The sequence below is a fragment of the Aotus nancymaae genome, unplaced genomic scaffold (assembly GCF_030222135.1).
Source record: "Aotus nancymaae isolate 86718 unplaced genomic scaffold, 86718_ANA_hifiasm-v0.15.2.pri h1tg000062l, whole genome shotgun sequence".
In the NCBI taxonomy this organism is placed as follows: Eukaryota; Metazoa; Chordata; class Mammalia; order Primates; family Aotidae; genus Aotus; species Aotus nancymaae.
Genome location: NW_026988476.1, coordinates 41,477,349 through 41,497,539, shown reverse-complemented (window position 1 = coordinate 41,497,539; position 20,191 = coordinate 41,477,349). Strand labels below are relative to the sequence as shown.

The 20,191-nt window shown below is 43.7% G+C and overlaps 1 protein-coding gene across 2 annotated transcripts in view; it reads left to right on the top strand.

Annotated features, from left to right (window-relative positions):
* MYO5C (myosin VC) overlaps positions 1 to 20,191 on the top strand; it is a 107,276-nt gene that overhangs the window by 60,341 nt on the left and 26,744 nt on the right. For both annotated transcript variants that reach the window (XM_064365688.1, XM_064365687.1), the window contains exons 24-33: positions 1,858 to 1,921; positions 5,509 to 5,689; positions 7,617 to 7,710; positions 8,011 to 8,074; positions 8,159 to 8,239; positions 9,412 to 9,592; positions 11,902 to 11,995; positions 13,645 to 13,708; positions 14,791 to 14,959; positions 18,948 to 19,035. In XM_064365688.1, the coding sequence (XP_064221758.1) occupies positions 1,858 to 1,921; positions 5,509 to 5,689; positions 7,617 to 7,710; positions 8,011 to 8,074; positions 8,159 to 8,239; positions 9,412 to 9,592; positions 11,902 to 11,995; positions 13,645 to 13,708; positions 14,791 to 14,959; positions 18,948 to 19,035 (1,080 nt within the window). The remainder of the gene's footprint in view (positions 1 to 1,857; positions 1,922 to 5,508; positions 5,690 to 7,616; positions 7,711 to 8,010; positions 8,075 to 8,158; positions 8,240 to 9,411; positions 9,593 to 11,901; positions 11,996 to 13,644; positions 13,709 to 14,790; positions 14,960 to 18,947; positions 19,036 to 20,191) is intronic.

Genomic DNA, 20,191 nt, shown 5'->3' with positions numbered 1-20,191 from the left:
GCGAGGGTTCAGGCCTGGGATTCTACTTGCACCTGTGGCCCAGCAGATGGTGGATATGACAGGACCCAGAGGAGCGCAGAGCCCCGGGAGTTCTGGGCAGGGTGGGAGGGGCGGATGTTGATGAAGAGGGAGTAAACCACCTGAGACCAGGCACGGGGCAGGAAAGGCCATGCAGGTGCTGATAGGAGCAGGGCATACCCTCTCATTCCAATGCCGTGAGCCCTCCACCCTGTCTCTGTAGGGCTGATGGTGTGGCACAGGAGCCATGTGAAGGTCAGAGATGAACAGGAGCAGGTCAGGTCTGGAGTAAACCTTGAACCTGAGTTAGGAAAGGGTTTCCCCATCTCCACCCTTTTTATAACAGCACACTCCTCTTGGGTAGTTGTTTTGGGGGTTTCCCCCCTAATTTCAAGTAGAATTTCCCACAAGGACATTTAAATTCTCAGGAATATAACCTTAAAATTATATTTCTGAGACCATGTCATGTTTGGATAAGTAACTTTATATCCTCTTCCAAAAAGTCCATGACAACTTTCAACCTAATAATTATAAGCTGCTTATCCTGTGCGCCTCCCCCGACATGGTAAACAGTGTTTTCTGAGCAGCACCAACTTTTACCTATGCTTGTGACCTGTGACCCACGGATGCTATCAAATGGCATTTCCCCTTTTTGAGATTCCAACTTAACCTGAACATAACCCCGTTCCTCTTAGGAAGTAAATCACATTTGAGCCGCTTCTTTAGCTCATTTGCAAATGGCCCAAGATGGTAAGCACCAGAATTAAAGCCAATGCTTTTGGTTAATTGAAAGTTGAAGTTATATCAGATGTGTTGGCTTCGTCTAAATTAAAGCTTGAGCACTTCCCCCAGTATTTCCTGGCTGCCTTACAACCTTCTGAAGCAGTCGTTTTGATTCAGAAACATTTAGCACTATGTTAGACAAACTATTAAACCATTGGCTTAAAAAAAAAGTAATTTGGAGAATTGCTATCGACACTACACCCCAAGGACCCCTTCTGGGGTGGGGCTCAGAGGCGAGGTGGAGCTCGATGATGAGATGTCAGCTCAGTGCAAATAGAGACATCACCGTTGAAAGGCTGCATTGCCAGTCTCCCATTTTGATGGCCCTGTGGCATATGGGTGTGCTGAGAATGTGGGGTTGTCACAGCCACGGAATGTCCTGCCCTTCAGCCTGCAGACTTTGTGTTTACGACTCTTGTATTTCAGTGTTAACAGCTGTCTTTTTTTGTACTTCTTCTTCCCCAGATGAAGACAGACACTTAATTATTTTCTCGGTTATCACAGATGAGTGGTTCTCAGCTTTGCTTGCTGTCGCCCCACCCCCAGACATTTGGCGATGTTTGGAGACAATTTTGGTCGTCACAGCTGGAGCAGAAATGCTACGGGCTTCTAGAGGGTAGAAGCCGGGGATGCTGCTCAAAATCCTGCAATGCATGAGACAGCCCCTCTCCACAGCAGAGAGTTATCCAGCTCAAAGTATCAATAGTGCCAAGATTGAGAAGCCTTGTCACAAATAGATCATTTTCTCCCCAAAGGGTTTCTATTTATTTTTAATAATATTCATTGTCTCACAGCCAATAGACCTATTTTAATAAATGACAGTCAGTCATAAATGATAAAAGTACTATAAATGAAACTATTGATAATTCCAGCTTGACAGATTTGTGGGAATTATTTTGAAACCCTCTCATCTGTATTTCATGTTTATAAAAAATGATCTACACTCTCACTGTAAGCCCTTTTAGTAATAAACACCACATGATTGTTAAACTTAACATGAAACAATCAAGTTATTGATTTGGCAGACATATCTCAAAAAGCATTCTCTTTTTACAGAAAAAATGGACAACCTCACCAAGCAGCTCTTTGATGATGTACGAAAGGAAGAACAACAAAGAATGTATGGAATCTGGTTTGCCTTAAAGCTACTTCTTTCTTCTCTCCGTGCTGTTTTATATTTTCCTTCTCAGCTTGCATATAGCAGATCACAGATACAGGAAAGTGGGGTGTGACTATTTTTAGGAAATGAGATTAGAGATTTATGAGAGCCGAGTTCCACAATGTGTGCTATCAGATAGTGCACACATTCTGGAGTAGTCCGTAAAGCTTCTGCTGGGTGTGTACAGCGGACTACCAGGAATTTCTTTCTTTCTTTCTTTCTTTTTTTACTTTATTGCTAAGACAGTGCGAAACTCAGAGACTACTACCCCCTTCAACTTCCACTAAATCCAAGAATTAACATTCTTGCCTAGGAAATGAACCTCCCTCCCTTCCTTTCCCACCTATTGTACTTGTTAGTTTGTCTTTTATCCCAGGAGGTAAAGTAAGTAACACACCTCACAGAAATTAAGGCGGATGCCTGACCTTGTACTGTACCAGCCTACCTTTCCTGTCTCAATAGCAAACCCTTGCTAATCTCCAAGGACTCCAATCTGGGCTTCCCTTCTCTTAAGGAATTGGGGTACATGGCAGGGTACCTGGAAAGAGATACAACATTCTAGGCATGTCTCTTTGTGGGGGGACCTAGAAGGCACAGGGCTGCCTGGGGTGGTAGGATACAAAACTTCCCCATGCAGTGAGCAGGACAGCCTCGGTCTGGGTGAGGAAGTAGGATTCTAAAGAGAAGAGGGAATATCACAGAATCACTCCAAGAGTTAACAAATATATGATGTGTTTCATGATCCTCCATCAGCTTTTAAATATGTCTAATTAACTCATTTACCTAGAAAAATATAATTGTCGATGAGCTTTTAATTCAAGGAGAAGAGCTTGGTTTTCGGCATCTGTTCCTGTGCAGGGCCCACTTGGGAGTGATCATTTCCAGCAGGGCGCTTGGAGAGCCAGGCTGAGGCCAGGTCATTTTGGGCTGTTTGCAATCCTAAATGGGTCAGGGCGAGGCAGGCCAGTGAAGGGAGTAAAACTCTTCACCCTCTCTAGGCCTGTGTTCTGCCCGTGCTCCTCATTAGCACTCATCTGTAGCTTCGTTCAGTCCTTGGTCAGCCAACTGGGGAATTCCTGGCCCCTGTTACAGTTCTTAGGAGGTTCCAAGAGGCCTGGAGTCTGTGGGCACCCTCCTGACCAGCTCGGGTTGTGTGTCTAAGATGCTTTTTACATGGCCAGGCGTGGTGGCTCACGCCTGTAATCCCAGCACTTTGGGAGGCCAAGGTGGGCAGATCCCTAGGTCAGTAGTTCAAAACCAGCCTGGCCAACATGGTGAAACCCCGCATCTACTAAAAATACAAAAATTAGCAGGGCGTGGTGGTATGCACCTGTAATCTCAGCTACTTGGGAGACTGAGGCAGGAGAATCGCTTGAACCTGGGAGGTGGAGGTTGCAGTGAGCCAAGACCACACCATCGCACTCCAGCCTGGGCAACAGAGCAAGACTCCATCTAAAAAAAAAAAAAAATACTTTTTGCATAAGACTTCTGGACCAGGCGTGGTGGGCTCACACCTATAATCCCAGCACTTTGGGAGGCCAAGGTGGGTGGATCACCTGAGGTTAAGAGTTCAAGACCAGCCTGGCCAACGTGGTGAAACCACAAAAATTAGCTGGGAGTGGTGGCAGATGCCTGTAATCCCAGCTACTAGGGAGGCTGAGGCAGGAGAATCACTTGAACTTGGGAGGCAGAAGTTGCAGTGAGCTGAGATCGTGCCACTGCACTCTTGACTGGGCGACAGAATGAGACCCTGTCTTAAAAAAAAAAAGATTGCTGCTTGCAGTTTTCATTTTTATAGGCATTTTCCTGGCCTCTTGGGAGCACTGCAGTTTTTTTTAAAAACCAGGAAACCAAGTTTGTTAGTATCTATAGAAAAAAGAGGCCGGGTGTAGTGGCTCATACCTGTAATCCCTGCACTTAGGGCGGCCAAGGCTGGCAGATTACCTGAGGTCAGGAGTTTGAGGCCAGCCTGGCCAACATGGTGAAACCTCGTCTCTACTAAAATAAAAACGTAAGCTGAATGTGGTGATAGGCGTCTATAATCCTAGCTACTCAGGAGCCTGAGGCAGGAGAATCACTTGAACCTGGGGGTTGAAAGTTTCAGTGAGTTAAGATTGTACCACTTCACTCCAGCCAGGGTGAAAGAATGAAACTGTGTCTTTAAAAAACAAAACTTCTAGGCCGGGCACGGTGGCTCAAGCCTGTAATCCCAGCACTTGAGGAGGCCGAGGTGAGCGGATCACGAGGTCAAGAGATCAAGACCATCCTGGCCAACATGGTGAAACCCTGCCTCTACTGAAAATACAAAAAGAAATTAGCTAGGCGTGGTGGCATGCGCCTGTAGTCCCAGCTACCCAGGAGGCTGAGGCAGGAGAATTGGTTGAACCTGGGAGGTGGAGGTTGCAGTGAGCTGAGATCGAGCCACTGCACTCCAGCCTGGTGCCGGGCGACAGACCAAGACTCTGACTCAAAAAAAAAAAAAAAAAAAAAACTTCTATAAAAAAGAAATCAAACAAATTTATTGGGAATGTGGCTCTCTTAGAGTTTTTCCCTTTGTTCTATAAAAGCAAGTTATGAACTGAGTTGATAGCTCAGCAAGTAGAATGGTTTAATAAAGCCATAGAGCTGGTGCTTCAGGGGCCCTGTGGGCTGTGTTGGACCTGTCTAGGTTATGTATCTGTCTTCAATTATTTTCTTAGTTAATCATCAAATTTTTAATTGAGCAAACTTCTAGAGCAGTTGGATTTCCATGTACTTTGGGGCACCTGGATTTGCTGCCATTTATTCTCAAATTTTCGAAGGGCTAGACTCCTGAACATATCAGATAGCTCTCTTGTTTGGGATCAAACAAGCCCCAGCAGGATCCTTGGAATGACGAAGGAGCCAGGACTTGGCAGAGCACACCAAGGTATTAGCTGAAGAAAACTGGCCCCTCTGGGGGGCTACATGGGTCTTTTAAGTTCAGCCTCCCTATCCAGTGTCCCCTGTGTGTGGTCATTGTAAAGTCACACCTTTCAGATCAGGAGGCGTAAGAAGTTGCCTTTCACCTAATCGAAGGGGAAACAGTTTGCTAAAAATAAGGCCATTATCTGCTGGAACTGTCACAGTAGGTCCTAATTAACTTGTCTCCTCTTGTTGCTTTCAAAATGATGTATTGTTCTAATTCAAAGTAAAGACTGTGGAGACAATTCTAAATTATTTTCTTCCTTTTTGTGGGGGCGGTGAGAGCCGTTACAAGGAGGGGTCTCGCTCTGTCACCCAGGCTGAAGTGCAGTGGCCTGATCTCAGCTCACTGCAGCCTGGACCTTCTGGGCTCAAGCGATTCTCCCACCTCGGCCTTCTGAGTAGCTGGGAGTACAGGTGTGCACCACCACACCTGGCTAACTTTTGTATTTTTAGTGGAGACGGGGTCTCTCTCTGTGTTGCCCAGGCTGTTCTCAAACTCCTGGTCTCAAGGAATCTGCCTGCCTCGCCCTCTCACCGTGCTGGGATTACAGGTTTGAGCCACCATCCTCGGCACTCAATTATTTTCTTCTTTTGCTGCCTAGGCTTCTTGAAAAAAGTTTTGAACTGAAAACACAAGACTATGAGAAGCAGATTCAGTCTTTGAAGGAAGAAATTAAAGCTCTCAAGGATGAGAAGATGCAACTCCAACACCTGGTGGAGGAGGGACGCGTCACTTCGGATGGCTTGAAGGCGGAAGTGGCCCATCTGAGCTCGCAGGCCAAGGTAGAGCTGCTCTCGAGCTCAGCCCTGCCCTCTGGTTAAGTGATTTGATTGCAATTCCAAGTTCCCACAGATCAGACAGCTAAAAGCTTCTGTGTAAAGGCCACAGGCAAATGGAGCCTAATTCCTTCGGTCCTTCCACCTGTGAAACTCCAGGCTGCCTTTGATTTAGCAATCATTGTATTCTGTATTTAAAAGTCAACTTTCTAACTTTTTTGAAATTACATTTATGTAAAGTTATTTAAATATGTTATGTAGAGACTACTTCCAAATTAGACTGTCAGTTGAGGTGAATCCTTATTATATAATCTACACATCTATAAACACCTGCATTAAAGTTACCTTATCAAAATCTTCCATTTAAACTGTTACTAGAAAACTTACAAAAACAGTTATCCATTGCACAGTGTGGTGAATGTAGTTAGTAAGAGTATATTGTGCATTTCAAAATCGCTACGAGTAAATCTTAAATGTTCTCATCACAAAAAATGACAAGTATTTGGGGTTAATTAGGTTGATTTAATTATTCCACATTCAAAATTATAACATCAATAAAGCTATAAATTGTCAATTAATGGTAGAAATTTTTAAGTAAATTTTTATAAAGCTGAGAGGGAAAAATCACATGGTAGAATTTTTAAAACTGCATAATCATACATAAAAATATTAGTTTTTACCTGTATTTATAATTAAAAATATATAAATATTCCTGGGCAATTTAATAAAAAGTTCTTGAGAAAAATGAATGAACAGACGAAGTAATGATCCATGCTTGGACAATCAAGGCTTAAGTGAATTGTTTCCCTACCAGAAAACTTAATGTTCCTTTGTTCTTAAATGTAAGACATTTCTTCGTTAAGTTGGGAAGTAGAAGCTTTTAAGCTTCTACTAAATACGTGAAATACATATTAGTAGAGTATTTGTAGGAGTATGCAAATATTCTCTGTAATTGTCATGTATTAGCCATGTGTGGTTTAGAAGAACTTTTGGAAACGCGTCTGGGTGGCCGCTGAATTCCACAGCTGAGGTGTCTGTCTTCTCTGGGCCTCGTCCCCTGTTGTTTAAAAGTAGGAGGTCAGACCACATGATCAGGAAGGGCCACTTTCATTCCTCTGACTGCTTCACTCTTAGCAGCCACATGAACCTGGTGTCAGTCTGTGGGAGTCCTGTCATCTGGCTGAGGTCTGAGGTCTGTATCTTAAATGTAGAAAATTGTGAGGCTGTGCTTGCAGGGAGGGACCAGTAGGTGGCACTCACTTCCTCTTTGGTAGGTAAGACTGGGTTACTCTCCAACTTGATCTATTAAGATTATTCTGTCCTCTGAAATCTAGGTAGAGGCTTCCAAGCCGCAACTCTTGTAGTCTGCTCACCTGCAGGCTTAACAGTACAAGGAAGCCACCAATGGATAAAATATTAAAATAAAAAAAAATTATTCTGGTTTTTTTTTTTTTTTTTTTGAGACTGAGTTTTGCTCTTGTCGCCCAGGCTAGAGTGCAGTGGCGCCATCTTGGCTCACTGGGACTACAGGTGCCCACCACCTAACCAGACTAATTTTTTTTTTTTTGTATTTTTGGTAGAGACAGGGTTTCACCATGTTGGCTGGTTGAATTCCTGACCTCAGGTGATCCGCCCACCTCAGCCTCCCAAAGTGCTGGAAGTACAGGCATGAGCCACTGCACCCAGCCCAGGGAATTTAATTCTACTGATACAACCCAGTAGATCTGGCATTTTGAGTAGTTAAGCATGCTTCAAAGACAAGCTGTGTGAGCAGTAGGGCTTAACAAGATTTTAACTACAAAAGAAACTACAGTGAGGTCTTGCTTACTGAGTCTTGCATAGACACCGTACACTATAATAGTGTCCCCTTTGTGTTATATAAAGCTTAATCGCCGTTTTTTCTTTACCTGATTCCATCATTGCTGTGATTCAGACAATCTCTGAGTTCGAAAAAGAGATAGAACTACTTCAGGCACAGAAGATAGACGTGGAGAAACATGTGCAGTCACAAAAACGGGAAATGAGAGGTAATAAAAATATGAGTCTCTTAGACCATGGGTGCAGGCTGAAAATCATAGCTGTGTCACTGCTGAGGAAATGTGTCGTTTGGTATGAATTTGGTTGGACATATGGTAGATTGGTTAGTTGGTAGGTTGGATAGCTAGTTGATTGAATAGCTGGAAGGTTGGTTAGTTGGTTGATTGGATAGCTGGTAGGTTATTTAGCTGGAGACTCTATGAAGCTAGAAAAGTGGCCCTGGAAAGGGAACGGGAAATGGTAGCTCATCCACAATGTAATGTGTATACAACTCTGCCCTTTCCTTTCAGAAAAGATGTCAGAGATCACCAAACAACTTCTTGAAAGCTATGACGTTGAAGATGTAAGAAGCAGGTAATGATTTCTGCATGATCAAACATTTTAAGACATGTAAAACATGAGAGGATGATAGGTTTTCTTATCTTCCTTATTTTCTAGGCTCTCTGTGGAAGATTTGGAACATTTAAATGAGGATGGAGAACTCTGGTTTGCTTATGAAGGACTAAAGAAAGCGACACGGTTAGAAATTCTCCTCAAGGTTCTTCTTTATTTTTCAGAGATAATAAATAGACTATTGGAAAGTCCAAAGTTTACCTTACACAGATTGATACACAAATTCCTTATGGTAAAATGACCAAATAGCCACTAGAAATATTTCTCTGAGAATTAAGTAATTTGCTTATTCATGAAGAGCAGTCTCTTCACGGGATAAAATGCCTAGTAAAAAACCCCATAACCCATACAGTGAAAACTGATTATCAAATAAGTTAGCTAATGTTGCCAGAGATATGTAGGTACATTTAAATTTAAGACATATGCTGCATTTATTTACATTAATAAACTATTTTTTACAGCAGTTTTAGGTTCACATCAAAGTTGAGCAGAAATACAGAGAGTTCCCGTATACCCCTGTCACCACATGCACACAACCTCCCTCGCTATCAACTTCCCAGACCACACTGATGAACCAACACGGACATGTCACTGTCACCCAAAGTCTGTAGTTTACATTAGGGTTCACTCTTGGAGTACATTCTGTAGGTTTTGACGAATGTATAATGACACGTATTCACAACTGTAGTATCACAAAGAACATGTTTTATTTTGTTTTGTGTTGTTTTGTTTTTGAGGAGTCTCGCCCTGTCACCAGGCTGGAGTGAAATGGTGCAATCTCGGCACACTGCATCCTCCACCTCCTGGGTTCAAGTGATTTTCTGCCTCAGCCTCCCCTTTAGCTGGAACTACAGGCGTGCACTACCACGCCGAGCTAATTTTAGTATTTTTAGTAGAGACGGGGTTTTGCCATGTTGTCTAAGCCGGTCTCAAGCGCCTGACCTCAAGTGATCCATCTGCCTTAGCCTCCCAAAATGCTGGGATTACAGGTGTGAGCCACTGCACCTGGCCAATATTTTTTAAACTATTAAGAGTGTAAAAATATAATAACGTCTAAAATTTTCTTCATTGTTAACTATGTGTTAACCCCCACATAATGCTTCCTAACTAGCTAGAAAATTTTATAATTAGACATTCCTGATTCCGTAGCCTGTAAGTGTGAGTGCATAAGTAAACTTGATGTACCTGGTGCACCACTCTTGCTGTGGGTCTTCGTAACTGCCACACACGTGCACCCTCCTAGCCATCAGCACAGAACAAAGGCCGTGTGGTTTACTTCTTGACCCCTCCTTTAATAGTGTTTTGGAGAGCCATTTTCAGTCTCAGAAGGATTGCTATGAAAAGGAGATTGAAGCTTTGAACTTCAAAGTGGTGCATCTGAGTCAAGAAATCAACCACCTGCAGAAGTTATTCAGAGAAGAAAATGACATCAATGAAAGCATCCGTCATGAAGTTACCAGGCTAACGTCAGAGAACATGGTATGGTCTCAGCCGGGGGCCCCAGTCATGGCCATCACACTAGAGATGTTCTTTGTCAGTGGCGTAAAATTCAGTTTCTTGGCAGTGAAACAGTGGTTATAAATTACTTTTTCCAGAAGTGAAATCATACTATAAAATGACTGCAGGCCAGAGAGCACTCTGATATAAGAGTATGTATGTTCACCTCAGGATGGGTTCATGTGCTGTGATTGTGTGTGTGTGTGTGTGTGTGTGTGTGTGTGTGTGTGTGTGTGTGTTTAAGAGTGTTTTGCTTGTTTGTTTGTTTTTGAAACAGTGTCTCGCCCTGTCGCCAGGCTGGAGTACAGTGGCTCGATCTCAGTTCACTGTAACCTCTGCCTCCTGGGCTCCGGCGATTCTCCTGCCTCAGCCTCTCAAGTAGCTGGGACTACAGGCGCGTGCCACTACACCCAGCTAATTTATGTATTTTTAGTAGAGACGGGGTTTCACCATCTTGGCTAGGATGGTCTCGATCTCTTGACCTCGGCCTGCCTTGTGATCTGCCCGCCTCAGCCTCCCAAAGTGCTGGGATTACAGGCATAAGTCACTGTGCCCGCCCGGTGTGTATGTTTTAAAGTCTCTATATTTAAATCCAGCCCTAACCCCTTGGAAAGTGGCCACAAAATTAAGGTGAAAGGGTAGCTGAGACAGGAGTGTGTCAGAAGGCCAGTCCTGCTCATGCTTTAGATCTCACATTTTCGAGAGTTTCTTCCTCTGTGATGAGCATTCCTATCCACTGCATTTGTCTCATTCTTTCTTCCAACTCATGCCTACTGGCATGGAGAAATGCTTTAGGAATCTCCTCACTCAAAAGCCATCTCTGTATCAACCCCACACCCCTGTGGCCATCACTCGTTCCTTTGGGGAGTTAGTCAGACTTACAAAGACCCTGTAGGCATACTCCCTCCACGCACCTCCCATTCACCCACTCCATTCTGTCGTGTGCCCCACAACTAGCTGACTGCCTACACAGAGCTGAGCACTCAGGGTTCCTTTGCACCTGAGTCCTACTTAGTGTCTCAGGAGCCCCTGGCGATGCTAACCCCATCCTCTCCACCTTGTTCTCTTGGCTTCCAGGACGCCCTGCTCTCCCAGCTTTCTCATCCGGCCTCACAGGCTGCTGCTCCTCTACTTCCTTACTACCCCCTCCTCTCCCTAAACTGGGGGTGTTAGGAAATCTCAGGGCTGTAGCAGCAGTTGAGGACCTGGGGTGGACACAGGGAATGGTCATGGGGGACCTTTACACCTTTGTTATTCCCTGGATGAAACTTGAAGGAGGAATTTGCAGTGAGACCTAATTGCACAATCAAACAAGTGCAAATACTCCTCAACTTACCATGGGGCTGCGTCCCAGTGAACCCATCGTATGTGGGAAGTGTTGTGAGATGGAAATGCATATAAAGCGCCTAACCTACCCAGCACTGTAGCTTAGCCCAGCCTGCCTTAAACGTGCTCAGAATGCTTACATTAGCCTGCAGTTGGGCAAAATCATCTAACACAAAACCGATTTTTATAATAAAGTGTTGAATATCTCATGTAATTTATGAAATACTATAATGAAAGTGAAACACAGAATGGTTGAAGGGGTACTTGAAGTATGGTTTCTGCTAAATGCATATCACTTTCACACCGTCACAAACTCGAAAAAATAGTAAGTTGAACCACTGTAAATCGGGGGCCATCCGTATTCTTCAGTTAGACTTCAGAGGTCTGGATCTCAGCCACTCAGTTTTATAAACTTCCCCAGTGTTTATAAACTTGGGGAGGGAAAAAAAAACTGGTTTTACCTAACTGGGGGTGGAAGCAATGGACATGTAAAAAAATATGCAGATAGACAGGGACAAAGGATTGAGAAATTTACTGGGTGATTCCAGACCTCCACTAACAGAGCAGTGTATGGCCTGGAATTCAGGAGTTGCAGTGGGACCCTTTAAGATGGCTTTCCTGTTCCTGGATGAGGAGATGATGGATCTGGGCTTGGATCAAAGAGGCCGGCTGCCATTTCTTCACCTAATTCCTCCCTCAGTTCAGCATAGGATTTCTATACATGTACACATCCTTCTTTCCCTGACATAGCTGTGTGAGAACTGCTTTCTCTGAGCGTACTAGTGTTTCCTGAGACTATAGGTTTTGAGGTTTAAAAAAATGATGTCAATCCAGTCTAATGTTGTGGCTAGCTCTTTTACACAACTATGTGTTCCACAGGCTGAACACCTAGACAGTTTAGTTTGCTTCTGAGATTTTAAAGTTCACAGATCACAGTATTTAATATTTCTAATTCTTCTCTAAAGATGATCCCAGATTTTAAACAGCAAATTTCAGAACTAGAGAAGCAGAAGCAAGATCTTGAAATCCGCCTGAATGAACAAGCTGAGAAAATGAAAGGTAACTCAAACCTTCATGAACCTGCTTTTAGAAAACAGTTTCTTCTACTCAGGAAATGATATGGAAATGTCGCTGTACTTAGGGGTTTTAAACTCTGGTTCTCCAGGGGGATGGGCAGGTAACAAATGTGAGAAAGGGGCTAGTTGAAAGATATGGGAAGGTATGTGGGACATTTAAAGGAGATGCAGGCTGAGTGCTGTGGCTCACACCTATAATCCCAGCACTTTGGGAGGCGGAGACGGGTGGATCATCATTTAAGGCCAGGAGTTCGAGACCAGTCTGGGCAATATGACAAAACCCCATCTCTAGCAAAAAAAAAAAAAAAAAAAAAAAACACAATTTTTTTTTTTTTGAGACTGAGTTTCACTCTGGTCGCCCAGGCTGGAGTGCAATGGTGTGATCTCGGCTCACTGCAACCTCCACCTCCCAGGTTCAAGTGACTCTCCTGCCTCAGCCTCCTGAGTATGTGGGATTATAGGCACCCACCATCATGCTTATCTGATTTTTTTTTGTGTGTGTATTTTTAGTAGAGACGGGTTTTTGCCATGTTGGCCAGATTAGTCTCAAACTCCTGGTGTCAGATGAGCCGCCCACCTCAGCCTCCCAAAGTGCTGGGATTACAGGCGTGAGCTACCACACTGGGCCCAAAAATTGTTTTTAAATTAGCTAGGCATGGCAGTGTGCACCTGTGGTCCCAGCTACATGGGAGACTGAAGTGGGAGGATCACTGGAGCCCGGGAGGTGAAGGCTGAAGTGAGCCATGATTGTGCCACTGCACTCCAGCCTGTGTGACAGAGTGAGACCCTGTCTCTGAAAAAAACAATAAAGTAAAGAGGTTGCTGCCTCTGAGCTCCACTGATTATGGCCCATGGGGAATGTGGGCCCAGTATTGCTAGAGATTCCTATGTTTAAAGAAAACCCAGGAATCCAGAATTTTATATGAAATATTACAATTTTTAAATGATGGTTTAAAAATGTTTAAACATTGTCCAGACCAAATAAAACTTAATCTCTGCCTGGATACAGTTTAAGACAAGCTTGTTCAAGCCACAGTCCGTGGGCCACATGCAGCCCAGGACAGCTTTCAAGGACAGCCAACACAAATTCATAAACTTTCTTAAAACGTGAGTTTTTTGGCGATTTTTTTTTTTTTTTTGAGATGGAGTCTCACTCTGTCACCCAGGCTGGAGTGCAGTGGCACGATCTTGGCTTACTGCAACCTCCGACTCCCTGGTTGAAGCTATTCTCTTGCCTCAGCCTCCCAGGTAACTGGGATTATAGGCATATACCACCATAGCCAGCTAATTTTTTGCATTTTTAGTAGAGACAGGGTTTCACAATGTTGGCCAGGATGGTCTTGATCTCCTGACCTCGTGATCTGCCTGCCTTGGCCTCCCAAAGTGCTGGGATTACAGGCGTGAGCCACTGTGCCTAGCAGCAATTTTTTTTTTTTAAAGCTCATCAGCTATCGTTAGTGTTAGTGTATTTTACGTATGGCCCAGACAATTCTTCTTCCAATGTGGACCAGAGAAGACAAAAGATCAGATGCCCCTGGTTTCGGACCTCTAAAAATTGTAAATAATACCAAACCCAAATCAGAATGCAGTGGTTTGTCCCCCTCAAAGTATTGACAGTTCTTCTCATTATAGGAAAACTAGAAGAATTGTCTAATCAGTTAAGTTGCAATCAAGAGGAGGAAGGAACACAAAGAAAGTAAGTGTAAATGTGTACCTCAAGTTCACGCTCATGTAATGCTTTTCGGAAACTGTAGAATATACCAAGATGCGTTACTAATCCCAAAAAGCAAGATGCTAATTAATATGTGTGATATATTGCCATTCAAATAGGAAGGAAAGAAACGCATGTGTGCACAACACACTCATCGTCAGCAGCAGCCGTAGTAGCATCTCTGGGAGATTGTTGAAGGAACAAAACATTGGTTGGTTCCAGGGAGGATAACGTGGTGATCGATGCACAGAGGAGGGGAGGACACGTACTTTTCACTGTTTATGTACACTCTGTACCCTTCAAATGCCATAGCATGCACTTGAATTGTCTGTTTAAACAGAGTGTGTGAGAGAGAATGGTTTCTATTAGCAGACTATTTAGGGTAAGAATTAAAAGCCCATTTTGATGGAAAAATCTTCATTGCTATCCCCGCAAATTTCAATCCTGAGCAACAAAGGGTCTCATGCCCTGGCAGAGCCCTGTGGGGAGAATGTTCTGTTTTGTTGCCAACTTATTGAGACACTTAGTTTTCCAGAACAATAAATGGACACTCGACATCCCTAAGAGCATCTTTAGTCATATGACTTCATCAGTAGGATGAGGATGAGGACCCGAAGTAACGGAAAAGGAGTGAGGCACCATTTTAGAACTCTTCTCATGGTATCCCTCCTCTCTTCTATCTGATCCCTGGCTTTGTGTCTCGTCCCCAGGCTGATCACAAAGGGGATGACTGCCAAGTTGTCACAGGGTATTGTGGGTGTGGCTGTCCCATGGGTGGGACACAACACTCCCAACAGTACGTGAGTGGGGCTGGGGTTGGGTGGAGAATGGAATCTCTTATTAGGTGAAGGAGACTAGAGCAGTCCATGGACAGTTTTATACCCCAGCCAGTCCTGGTCTCTTTTCATTCCCCTGGAAGGACACCCCTATTCAAATACTATTTGCTTTCCACATACATTGTCCAAGGTGTTCTTCCATCTTTGGAAATATCAGCACTTGCTATGACAGTGAGTGACTTCTCCTTGATGGTCGTACTGATACCAGCCATTCCTCCCTCCCTTTCCCAGGGCCATAGAAACCCAAAATGAAATACATACCAAAGAGAAGGAGAAGCTGATTGGTAAGATTCAAGAAATGCAGGAGGCCAGCGAGCACTTGAAGAAACAATTTGAAACTGAAAGTGAAGTCAAGAGTAACTTCCGGCAGGAAGCATCTCGGCTCACTTTGGAAAACAGGGTGAGAATGAAGTCTTCTAACTTGGTGATAAAGACTGTCTGTGTTTTGATGTTGCTAAAGCGGGGATGTGTCACCTAAAATGTACGATTAACGGCTATCGACCAAAAGTCCTTCCATCAGAGCAATCTGTTTTCTTATCCTAAAAGACAGGTGGTCTCTGGGGTTGGCTTTGGGAAGGCCTTGGGGACTTATGGGCCTCAGGGACTCCCAGGCCAGCCTGGGGAGGGTGAAGGCGGAGAGACAGTGAGGCACAGGCTGTGGTTCCCCAGCATTATCAGTGGACGGCACCATCCAGGGTGGAGTCACCGTGGATCACACCGAGGCTAACAAGGCCTACGCCTGAGCGCTTTGCCCAGCAAAACTCACCCCATAGAAATGCCCATGCTTTCTTCTGAGGGTATGGCCTTCCTACAATTTTTAGAGTCAAAATGTTCTTCTATGAAATGATCACAATGTTAATGGAAGTCTTAAAAACGTTTCAAAAGTGTTTAAAGTCTTTTCCAAGTTTTAAATGCTGTTACCAAAATGAAATTGGGCAACCCTACATCAGTCCTCAGCAATTATTTTGAAATTGTGATGCTGTGTGGCACCCAGAAGACTGAGGAGTGCTGAAGTGACAGGCCACTTTCCTGGGAGCTGGGGCCCTCTCAGGCCCCTCCAAGACCTGAGAGCTTCCAAGAGGGTGACCCCGGAGGGCTGACGAGTCCAGTGGTCAGTGTGGACATGCCCACCTGCCCTTCTGCCCGGTGATAGGGCCCTATTTCCGATCTCATAGAAAAACTGTGATAGAGGAAAAGCACATTTTGAGTGTCAGGATTTAACTTTGAAGAGTGGTTACATCCAAAAAGAGAAATTCCAGGAGTTTAACATTTAATAGGAAGTAACAAATTCCAATCAGTGGCATGTACATGACGGCTGCCTTTTTTGAGGTAGATACAACTTTCTCAGAGACTGGAATCCTCACATCACACCAGAGAAGCAGCCACCTGCTGTCTGTGTGTGCGAGGCTGCCTTGCCTTCCTTGTGTGGGTCCCTGGGGTCTCGGTGGAGCCAGCGGTCAGGGAGAAGCTACGTGGGTGGGTCATGTGTGCTGCGCATGTTGTCCCACACGATCCTTTACACTGACTGTCCCTGTGCATCGTGATGGATTTATGAGTTTGTTCCTGGTGCCCCAGAGCGCAGCCCGGTCCTGGTCTGCATCCTCCTCTGGAGCTCCCCAGAGTGTCTGGCTCTGCTCCCCACAGGTGCGCTGAGCTGGGGAGCCGACAGGCCTAACATGCTCATTTCAATAGCTCTTACTGAACCCGGAGTAGTCTCACTGTTACAGATAAGCAGAGGGACATGCAACAAGAATACCATCTCTATTCATTAGCATCATCTCTATACATTGTGGAGTCTACCCACAAATGAGACCTGAGCTATATTAGTTTGCCAGGGCTGCTGTAATAAATGACCATAAACCAGGTGCCTTAAAACAACAGGAATGTGTTCTCTCAATTATAGAGGTCAGAAGGCTAAAGTCAAGGTGTCAGCAGGGCACACTCCTCCGAAGTCTCTAGGAAAACCCTTCCTTGCCTCTCACAGCTTCTAGAAGGCTCCAGGCATTCCTTGGTTTGGGGCAGTGTAACTCCAGCCTGTGCCTCTGCACCTGGCCTTCTCTCTGTCTCTGTGTTCTTTTCTGTCTATTATAAGGACACCTGCATTGAATTTATAGCCCACCCTAAATTGTAGTAGCCGCCTCTCATATTGACCCTTAGCTTACCACAACTGCAAAGACCCTGTTTCCATATAAAGTCACATTCTGGAGTTTGGGTTGGGCATGAATTTCAAGGTGACACTGTTCAAGCCACTATGTGATGCTTTGAATTAAAGAAAGTTTTTTTTTCCCAGACTCTTTTGTCACTGAAAAGAAGATTGTTATTAAGAGATTAAAAAAGCTTTTAGTAATCATTTCACTGTTTATCAAAAACATTCAAAATTAAAACTAGGTATTATTTTTACCCATCAAATTAACAGAGACCTGGGCCTGGCACAGTGGCTCACAACCATAATCCCAGCACTTTAAGATGTCATGGCAGAAGTATGACTCGAGGCCAGGAGTTCAACCAGCCACGGCAATGTAGCAAGACCCCATTTCTACAAGGAAAACTTTTTTTTAAATTTAGCCAAGTGTGGTGGTGCATGCCTACAGTTCTAGCTACTCAGGAGACTGAGGCAAGAAGACTGCTTGAGCCTAAGTGGTTGAGGCTGCAGTGAACTATGATCACACTGCTGTGCTCCAGCCTGGTGGCAGAGCAAAACCTGTCTCTAAAAATACTACTACCAATAATAATAACAATTAATAGAGGAGATGTTCTGCTGGAGAGAACATGTTAAAATGGGCACTGTCATACATGGTTGCTGGAAACATAAATTGGTGTAAACTTTCTTGAGGGCTTATTCGAAGGCATGAATCATGAACCTTTGGAAAGTACATTCTGTTTGACTCAGTAACACAACTTGTAAGGTTCTATCTTAAGTAAATACTTGGACATGTGGACCAAGATTTTTGTTCAGGGTGATCATTATAGTGTTATTAATCATAGAGGGGAAAAAAAGCAACCCAAAGGAAACAAGTGGATATCTACCAGTAGAGCAAAGGTTAAACTGCTGTATGCTCTAATATCATTTGGCTGTTACAATGATGGTTTGGGTATATTATCAATGACATGGCAACCAGTCATTTCTTTCACTTAGCATAAGGTTTTCAAAGTTCATCCATGCTGTAGCATGTATCAGTATTTTATATATTCTTATGGCTGAATAACATCCTATTGTATGGATAGACTACAGTTACCCATACATACAGTGTAAGAAATGAGTGCTTGCCAGGTCATTATCAAACACATCTGCAGTATAGCTAGAGAAAATGTAGGATTTAAAATTTTGCATGTACTATGATGCCAGTTTTATAAAATGTACCTTTACCATATTGGGAAAAAAGGAATGAAATGAAAATGTGAACAGTGGTTTTTTTCTAGGTTATGAGTTGATAGGTGACCCATTTTATTAGATGTAAGATGGACTCGAATTGGAGGAAAGAAGCTGTACTGACTCCTCCAATTCTAAGGTCAGCAGAGTTCCTAACATGTGAAGCCAGGGACGCAGAATAGTGGCAGGGAGAGAGGTGGCCACACAGAGTAGAAACTGCACAATGTCACTTGGCTACGAAAGTCCCTAGAGGGCACACAGCTGCAGTGGCCATGCATGGTGGATCTTGCTGGGTCAGAGAAGCCTAGATTATTTCTGTGTCAAATGCTCAGATCTGGAAGAACCTAAACACTATATGTCCCTTATAGGAAATATTTCTAGGTATCCGAGGACTCTCCTGGTTCTTGAGCCAAATTCAGCATGGGCAAGGCCACCTCCTTATCAGGAAGGAAAGGCAAAACCATGCCCAAATCTCTGAACATTTCTGTGGCTCCAGCCTCTGACATTTAGAAAGCCCATTTTCCCACACACATATTTTAAAATTCTCTATGATGGGCATTCCTTTGTAATAAGAGCAAGATAAATGTAGTCAATCCATACAATAGGATATTATTCAGCAAAAAGAACATATGAAATACTGACACATGCTTTGAAAACCTCATGCTAAGTGAAAGAAGCCAGACACAAAAGACCACCTATTCTATGATTTTATTTGTATGAGATGTCCAGAATAGGCAGATCCACAGAGACAGAAAGTAGATGAGTGATTGCCAGGTGCTCGAAGGGAATGAGGAACTAGAAAGTGACACTAAAGGTTAGTTTTCTTTTTGGAGTAACAAAATATTCTGGAATTAAATAATAGTGATTGTAGCACAACTCTGACTACGCTGAAAAACCTTTGAGTGTACACATATCATAAGATATGTGAATTGTAGCTCAATAAAGCTGTTACCAAAAAAAAAAAAAAATAGATTAAAATGCTTCTAAGCTAAATCCTGGTTTCTTTTTATTGCTGCAGGATCTTGAAGAAGAATTAGACATGAAAGACAGAGTGATAAAAAAGCTACAGGATCAAGTTAAGATGCTAAGTAAGACAGTTGGAAAAGGTAAAAAATAATACTCGTTTTCTTATTCTTTTGAGCTAAGGCTAACTTGCACTTAAGTGTTTATTTTCTATCTGGTCCAAAGCTTATGAAACCCAAAGGAATGATTCTCAAGTGGTGAGGTTTGGGGCCTAGTGCTGGGCTAACAAAAAGATCCTTTGGGATAAGAAGACAGTTGTCTCCCCTCAGATGATACCAGATACACTCATGTACTTGCAAGGGACATCCTACAATTAATACATTCACCTCTTCCTGTTAGCTTCCTTTTATAAAAAGTGAAATTGTGAAAAAGTTTTCTATTAACTGCTTTGAAATTCACCTTCTCTCCCTGTTACATATGTAGGATCAGTAATATCCAAATTTCTATTAGAAAAGTAGAGAACTGGCCTGGTGCGGTGGCTGACGGCTATAATCCCAGCACTTTGGGAGGCCGAGGTGGGTGGATCACCTGAGGTCGGGGGTTTGAGAGCAGCCTGATCAACATGGAGAAACCGCATCTCTACTAAAAATACAAAATTAGCTGGGCATAGTGGCACATGCCTGTAATCCCAGCTACTACTCAGGGAGGCTGAGGTAGGAGAATCACTTGAACCCAGGAGGTGGAGGGGTTTTTTTTTGTTTGTTTTTTTCAAAAAAAAGAAAGAAAAGTAGAGAACTTGGCTGGGTGTGGTGACTCATGCCTGTAATCCCAGCACTTTGGGAAGCTGAGGCAGGCGGATCACGAGGTTAGGAGTTCGAGACCAGTTTGGCCAACATGATGAAACCCCATCTGTACTAAAGATACAAAAAATTATCCAGGCATGGTGGTGAACACCTGTAACTACTCAGGAGGCTGAGGCAGGAGAATCACTTGAACCTGGGAGGTGGAGGTTGCAGTGAGCCAAGATCACGCCATTGCACTCCAGCCTGGGCGACAGGGTGAGACTGTGTCTCAAAAAAAAAAAAAAGAAAAAGAAAAGTAGAGAACTAATAAGCAGACATCCTGAATGTAGACTGCACGGCACACATGAAGCATCCTCGTGAGTCTCTGTGAAAGGGACCCTCAGCCTTCCTTCCCTTCTTCTGGTTCTGTCACTGAACTTTGCCAGTGATCTGCTCCTGCTCACATTCTTCACTCTTGCATTCTTTATTACTTTTTCCTCTTCCTCCCAGCCTTATT